Below are 7770 nucleotides of genomic sequence, written 5' to 3'. Positions count from 1 at the left end.
CATTATCAGTTACAGAAGGTTCTTCTCATTACAATTTACCACTAGGAAGCACTTCCTTAATTTTCTGCCCATAATAGGTACGCAAACTTTGCACTAATATACATTTTATTGTGCCCTGTTAAGGTGTAGCATGCACCTGTTCTCTGGGGCACTGGGACCCCTGGGAGGTAACTAATTTTATTTTTAAATGGAGTAGCTAGAAACTGTAACCAATTACTTTTTTTCAGGAACGCGCGCAAGACTGATGACCACTGCCTGGTTTAAAACCCATGTGATTGTTTTTTTTTTTTTTTCCGGAACTTTGACCTTTAGCGGCTGAAAGACCTACAAGTAGTCGAAAGCTGACAGAACTTTATCGGTGGTAAGTTTGCTTCTTTGCTTGCCTTGGACAAAGTTTTCGAAACCCTAAACACCAAATTCTCAGAGACGATGACTGAAACAGCAAACTACATTTTAGGAACACACCGGAAAAAGATAAAGCTGTGGGTTACAAACAAAATTCCCTTACAGTGTGACATGGGATTGTAAAATACCTCAAACAAAATGGGCAGAAGTCATCAGTATTCAAGATGAGGCATGGAACAAGCTAACTGGAGAAAAAGAGATCACAAATAGATGTACATAATACTGCTTTTAACTTTACAACCACCCGACACAGGGAGACCCAGGGGTCCTTTAGAATGCCGGGCCAGGGGAAAGTGTCGACTTCCCTATCCTCCAAGAAAAGGAGAGACAGCAATTAACTCATGTAGAACGGAAAGTCTTCAGGGATTGACAACATCCCATCAAAACTCATACAAAATGGTGGTGAGCAGACTATAGATATCGTGACAAAGATTTGCAGGGAGACCTGGCAAACAAGACAGTGACCATTTGCATGGACAAGATCTAGTAATTATGCTACCAAAGAAAGGAACCTTTCAACTATGCTCCGCGTCAGAACCATCAGTCTCATCAGCCATGTAAGTAAAGTTATGCTAACTGTACTACTCAACAGACTAAAACCACAGGCTGAAATCATCCTAGCTGAAGAACAGACAGGTTCCAGGGAGGGAAGGAGCACCACATAACAGATTTCTTCTCCACATCCTATGTGAAAGGTTTCAACAACATCAGAGAAACCTCTATCACGTTGTTGATTTTAAGAAGGCGTACGACAGAGTGGCAAGCCACTATATGGGCCACCATGTGGAAGTACAACATGGGCCGGAAACTAGTTCAGACCATTGAACAACTGAATGCCAATGCCAACAGTGCAGTACTTATCAATGGTACCATTGAAGGGTGGTTTTGAACCACAGTCCGAAACAAGGCTGCATTCTTCCTCCAACTTTATTCAACATATTCCTGGAGAAGATCATGTCCGAAGCTCTGGAGTAACACTGAGGTACAGTCAGTATTGGGGGAAATAACATCCTTAACTTCCATTTGGCTGATGATATTGCCAGATTGGCAGAAGACAAACCTGAACTCCCGAGATGTCCAGAGTTGCGTCCTCATTGGTGTCCAGACGATCCATGCAGTTAAGAGAACAGTGAATATATACGTTGTCCCGAGCAGCAATTTCTCCACATAAAAGTATAACATGACAGTTAAGTCAGTATAGCCCTTAATCACAAAGAGTCTCAAAGGGCTGCACAGGTTGTTGCACATACTATTATTTCAAACTATTATTACACCGTCCCCTGATCTGAAACCAACATGAGGGCAAGGAAAAACTCAAAAAACTCTACATGAGGAAAATGAAGAAACTTTGAAAAGGGACCGCACATGTGGTAATCCCCCTTTCAGGATGACCAGGCTACCATGGATGTTGCAATTACAAATAGTACAGCGATATTGTCAACAAAAATATAGGTTATTCATATGCTATAGAGTAGAAGTGTGTTTTAAGCTTAGATTTGGTTGCATAACGTTCTTCCCATAACATTTGACTTCTGGAAAATGGTGACTTATTTTGTGACCATGATTAATATCCATAACTGACACGTAATCCTGCTTGCACTAATACAAATTTCATAGAGCACTTAACAGGTTAACCCATCCTCTTAGGATTGACAGCACTTCATCAAAGGTCTGTATAGCTTTTCAACACCTCTAGTGATTATAAATAAGCATTAGCTGCAATACAAATAAACATGAATTGACTGGACTTGACTTAATAGGACAATATCATACAAATTAATATCAGCTACCATTGATCAAGAAAGAGGAATTGCAATGGGAAATTCACCAGCGAGCAGTGTTGAGTATTTTTTAAACAGACTTATTGTACAACAAGCACTCAATCCAAAATAAAGCACTTTTTAATTCTCAAAAATACAACTTAAGTTTAAGCATTTTCAAGTAGTTCAAGCACTGTACAGACCCGGTCTCTTTTACAATTAAATCACAAAAAACTGGTCAACAATGACATTTTTATTTTGACTTACCACAAGGTGCATTGACAAGAGATACCACACTCAATTCTTCACACAGACGTCAGAAACATCTTCTGCGTGTCGATGGCGCTTCATTATTCATTACCAGAACAATGTCTTTATGAACATTAATTTTATTTATCAACTACCATAGTTGGACCCTTTTCTCCAAAAATGCAAAGTTTTGAGTGGGAAAGCTTAGGAGGCTCTGACCTTGAGAGGTGAGGGGGATTTTTAAGAAAGCCTGCTATCATAAACCATTCCTGCATGAACAACAAAACACGTAACCAAACTCTTCAAGATGCTTACAAGTGACATTACTGATTATTCTGAAAGATTTCTCTCCATCTAAAGCTCTTATCACATTCTAGTATTTTCATATGAACAGTCTTCCAACTCTTCGGCATCAGATAGCCAGGTTGAGAGGTTTGTCGTAATGACAAGCACCGTTGTGTCGTCCAAGCAAATCTAAGCTCTTAATTTAATGTGTCCCCATGATGTGTTGGCAAGGTCACACTGTCATCTCTGCTGCTCACAATTAGTCCAGATCCTCCATGTTGCTGTAGGATGCTGCAGTGCAGTCTCCAGAATGAGCAAAAACCCCTGAGGACACCTCAGTGGTCAAAGTAGGTGGTCCCTCTGATTCCATATCAGTGCCGAATAGTGACTGACTTGATGCCTGTAAAACAAACCATTATTCACAATATATCCAGCAGTTTTATTCTATTTTCAATGAAAAATCCAAGATTTATGTAATATTCTGATATTAAATAGTTGTTTTCCTTTTGAAACAAAATATAACTAAGGTGAAAAATCGAGCCAGGCCCGCGGTTATCAAAGACAGACCAGGCCTGAGCACAACCAATTCATTTGATATGCAAGACCGAGTCCGAAGCAAATCTTAAAATTTCATATCTTGGATGGGAGGACTAAGCTGTGGGTTAAAAGGTTCGTACACCTTTTGATGAGACCAACCTATGGATGTCAGAGGTGAATAACGACAACAAATTAAAGCCCGTATTTTAAGACGAAGTCTTATTTAAACAAGACCTATCAATATTAAAATCTTTTATATTGCTGTGTTTGCAGCCGTTGCTACATTCACAGACAATTGTCCATCCTAAACGGTTTTAAAGCCCGGATATGCCATATTTGCCCACAAGATGGCACCGTTTTGTCTAGTGCAGGGGAGCGAGGGCCAGAGCCAACATGGCTGCAATCCAAGTGTGGATTGCATTGTGTATAAGAAATACTAATTTCTCAACCTATAATTTTTTTTTTAATATAAATTAACATTGGTAAGATCGTTTCTGTCCCCAGTTCAAGACTGGGTGGAAACATTTGCTGGTGTGGAGAGGGATTGGAGCCATCAGGGTGTTCTTGCCCAAGACACACCAAAGGATATAGTGCCCCTACAATCTTAGTAGTTAAGTGATCCACCCAAACATTTTTTTTTACCTGAAGGAAAGTGTTTTGAACCACTAGGAGGCACTCAATATTACACAGGTGACATAAGAGTTGACCTGAAAATGTTTAGGCTGTCTTATTTTGACAGGTTGAACAATGGGCCATCAACCACAGCAACTACATGTCTATCAGAATCTACCGCGTTAGAGGAGGGAGCGCAGCAGAGGGACAAAGAAGAACAATGACGGCTTGTCAAATGTGTTTTTTGTTTTTGATAGTATTCACACATCGTTTTACATTTCATTTTTACAAACATGTACTTATCATAAAAAATAGTCAGAAAGAAGGCTGGCCAGACTGGAACGTTCATAAATATTTTAGACCCAACCAGTGTCGAAATTACCTCTATGCTGAAAGACCTGAGTTACATTATTGTAGTGAACCTTGTGGCTTAGCACATTATAGAGAACCAAGATTCAATCTAATTGTTGGTACTTTACAAATATATACATGTATATTGGAGTAAGCTTAACAGAGAGGTCGTGGTCGAGAATCACAAAGAAATAAGAGTTTTTTACAGCAGCACTTAAATAAAGCAGGTCTAGTAATGGCAGTTTCCACATTTAAGATGAGAACACAGACACTTAAACATACTGGTGCATGGTTTAAAATGTTAAGACAATAATAAAAGCACAAAATGTGAATTATTACATTAACAGAAGGACATTTGAAATCAAAACAAAAATACAAAGTTAAAAAGTTATATTAAAATCAACAAAAAATGTCACTTAAGTGCATGTTAAAACCACGCAGCTCTTGATTGTAGCCCTCATTTTATGTTCAACATTTAGGAATAAAATGGAACAAGCAAGTTGGATAGCAAGTTTATATAAAAGTAAAATTCCAAATTGAGTCAAAACCTAAATTTGTGGTATTCATGATTGATGACTGCTTTCTTCAACAACGGCCAATTCAGGTGGGCTATTGTACTTTTTGGGCTGTGCAGTTTCTCACAGTGACCTGAATATGACACTTATGGACCACTATCATGACATAATAATAATAATAATAATAATAATTTACTTGTATTGTCATTCTTTGTAACAATGCACACAGAACGAAATGTCGATACACCTGACCCGTACAGTTAAACTGTAGCGAGCCGATGCAGCCGCAGCCAAACAGGGCGCAGCCATTTTAGTCATTAGGTGAGCAAACCCCCCATTCCACCCCTTAATGCTGAGCGCCAAGCAGGGAGGCAATGAGTACCAATGTTGTAAGTCTTAGGTATGACTCGGCCGAGGCTCGAACCAGCGACCTCCCAGTCTCAAAGCGGGCGCCCTACCATCTAGGCTACCATGTACCCAATCATGGTGGTGCACAACCAGCGTCACTTGTAAAACAGATGTATGAAAAGGCATTATATTGTATCTTATTATTATACTACTTTTAACTACTGTGCCAGAAACAAATGTTAGACAATATGGTATACTAAGTGTGTGTGTGTATGAATGCAAAAAAAGCATGATGAAAGAAACAACTCTTTAGTGTATCTGATGATGATGATGATGATGATTTGAACTTTAAATCTATTTTACCTCTCAGTTTTCTCCATTCTCTGAACATACGAGGGCTGCACGATTAACCAACATTCTAATTGATATTGCAATGTGACGTAGTGCTGTTGTGTGCTCGCAAGACACTGCGTTTTTATAGTTATGCGTTAGTCATTTAAGTGAGGAATCTGGTCTGTGCAGCCCTTAGAGACTCCTTGTGATTAAGGGCTATACAGATAAACATGAATTGACTTGCCATAAGAGTGTCTGGCTAACCGAAATTGTCACAGTTCGGGTTCAGATGGACTGGCCAATCAAAGTCAAGTTTGGCGAGGCAGTTTGCAGGCAGTGTGTACGCAACTGTGATTAAAAGAATACACCAGCCTAACATTCGTGTGCTCAGCTCCTGCAACCCCCCTTAACAAACTGCGGAGCACAGCTATACAGCTAGTATTTTAGCGGCTCGTTATATTGAATATACATTCATCAATTCAATCAGACTGGGGAAACAAAGAAATACTGACCACCAGCGGGTGCACCATGGATTGTTAGTGCATCTGGTGTTTTGCCTAGTTTAGACAATAAGTCCCCTTCACATGTACGCGTAATCGGTTTCTCCTTTGCTTCTCAGCGCTTGACAGAGCGAGTGCTAGGCTAACAACTCTCTTAAGCCACTAATGCTGAGCCTGTAACTCACGAACACCAGATCCATTACCCATGAAACAGATGACTTGGCTGGACAACTCGTGGGAAACCGCTGCATTCAAGACTATTGAATTGTAATTATCGCAGAGACCGTGCTGACGGTACGGTTACCTGATGCTGGCGTGCAGCTAGCCAGCCACTCTTCTACATCGCTTTCTTACTCTGCAAGAAGCTGTTCAATTTATTCAATTGTAATTCTGAGTACTGTGTATATTTTTGTAGATCTAAAATTATAATTAGGGTCATATACTTGCTATATTCGTGATCTCTAAGTAAATTTAATCCTTAGGGAATTTTATGAAGGAGGACTTTTCGTAAGTAGGTCTGGTCCCAATTAACAGCGTAAACCGAGGGATATATGTACATAAGGCACACTGGGTTAAAAGGCACACTTTCAAATTTCTGGCCGATTTGGGATTTTTAGGTGCACTTTATAATCCGGAGAGCTCTGTATTTATTTTCCTAAATTGACTTCCAAGGATCTCCGTAATCTGGAGATCACCATCGAATCTGCATTTGTTAAATTTTAGTGGATCCTTTCCAGAAATTAACCTTTTGAATATTTATCTCATCATGCGAGGCATCAAAAAGGACTGATGTGATGTAGAATTGCTGAGGTTAGTCGATTCGACAAAATTGTCTCACTTTGCCAGAATTTCAGGTTCTACATTCTTCTGAATATCGGTTTTTATCGTGTCAGTTGTGAGTACAGCTAAGATGACTCCTCCAACTCAAACACCAGTCTTAGGTTTCCAAGCGAGACTCAGATCCAATTTGATTTGTAAAATGGGTAGACCAAGTTGAGCAGGAGGGCAAAAACAGCCGCCAGGGTGCCAAGTACAAAGTATTGAGTGTAATCATTGTCAGGATAATCGGAGGGTCTCGCCATGCGTTGATTGTGCCCTTCCATTCTGTCTTCACCCTCATCATCTCTTGTCCTCTGGGCTTGTTGCCGTAGCAGCCCCGAGAGGAAGGGTCTGCGCAGTCCTTCACCAAGACCCTCCTCGCCTTCATCCAGTTCCCGCCGTATTAGCAAGGCCTGCGATTGGCGGAAACTGGTATCAACTTCTGGGAAAGAGGTGGTCTAACAAAACTGTCATGATTCGATGTATGAATAAAGTTGAACTGCTTTTTGCACCAGAGATATTGGTGAAAAAAATAGCAGAACTAATAAGAGGGCAGGGGTCAAAAACGTATGTCTGGCGAGCCAGATATGGCTCACTACATGTGTACATCCAGCTCAGAAACAAAACAAGGACTGTAATATTATTTTTTTATATTATTGCACGCGAAGCAACACAGAAAGCAGTTTGCTCGGGCCAAAATGTATAGCGCAGTTTTCACTGCAGTTTACAGTCACGGTGTTACACCAACAGACCCCAGTTTGGCTGTACATCTCTAAGGAATCCTTTATATGGAAACTCGTTAAACAATATATGTTCCCTGTTTTAGACACTTTATGTTAAAAACCCACAGCACCAACTGTAAACACCCGAAAACCCCGGCCAAACACCCAGAGCAATTTGGATGTCGGCACACATTGCACTCCCCTAAATACATCCACATCCTACTTGTTTGTAGTATTTTGTGACATGTTTACCAAGAAACCATCATTGAAAACGAATTACTCTCATGGCTCTTTGAGTCAATAAGTTTCCCGGCCCTAAGGGATAGAGGAAAAA

At 40.2% G+C, this 7770-nt stretch overlaps 1 protein-coding gene across 6 annotated transcripts in view; it reads right to left on the bottom strand.

The window, feature by feature from the left end:
* Positions 1 to 2400: 2400 nt before the first annotated feature.
* usp19 (ubiquitin specific peptidase 19) overlaps positions 2401 to 7770 on the bottom strand; it is a 31177-nt gene continuing 25807 nt past the window's right edge. For 3 of the 6 annotated variants that reach the window (XM_088331945.1, XM_088331944.1, XM_088331947.1), the window contains one exon: positions 3121 to 7127. In XM_088331945.1, the coding sequence (XP_088188071.1) occupies positions 6852 to 7127 (276 nt within the window). In that variant the 3' untranslated portion in view covers positions 3121 to 6851. Of the gene's footprint in view, positions 3100 to 3119; positions 7128 to 7770 lie in introns of those variants that run through there. The other 3 variants (XM_088331948.1, XM_088331949.1, XM_088331946.1) reach the window with 2 other exon arrangements.

Source organism: Urocampus carinirostris, chromosome 3 (assembly GCF_059441175.1).
Source record: "Urocampus carinirostris isolate Australia breed hairy pipefish chromosome 3, RoL_Ucar_1.0, whole genome shotgun sequence".
Lineage (NCBI taxonomy): Eukaryota > Metazoa > Chordata > Actinopteri > Syngnathiformes > Syngnathidae > Urocampus > Urocampus carinirostris.
Note: the sequence above shows the minus strand (reverse complement) of the source record. Positions and strands in the feature narration are given on the sequence as shown.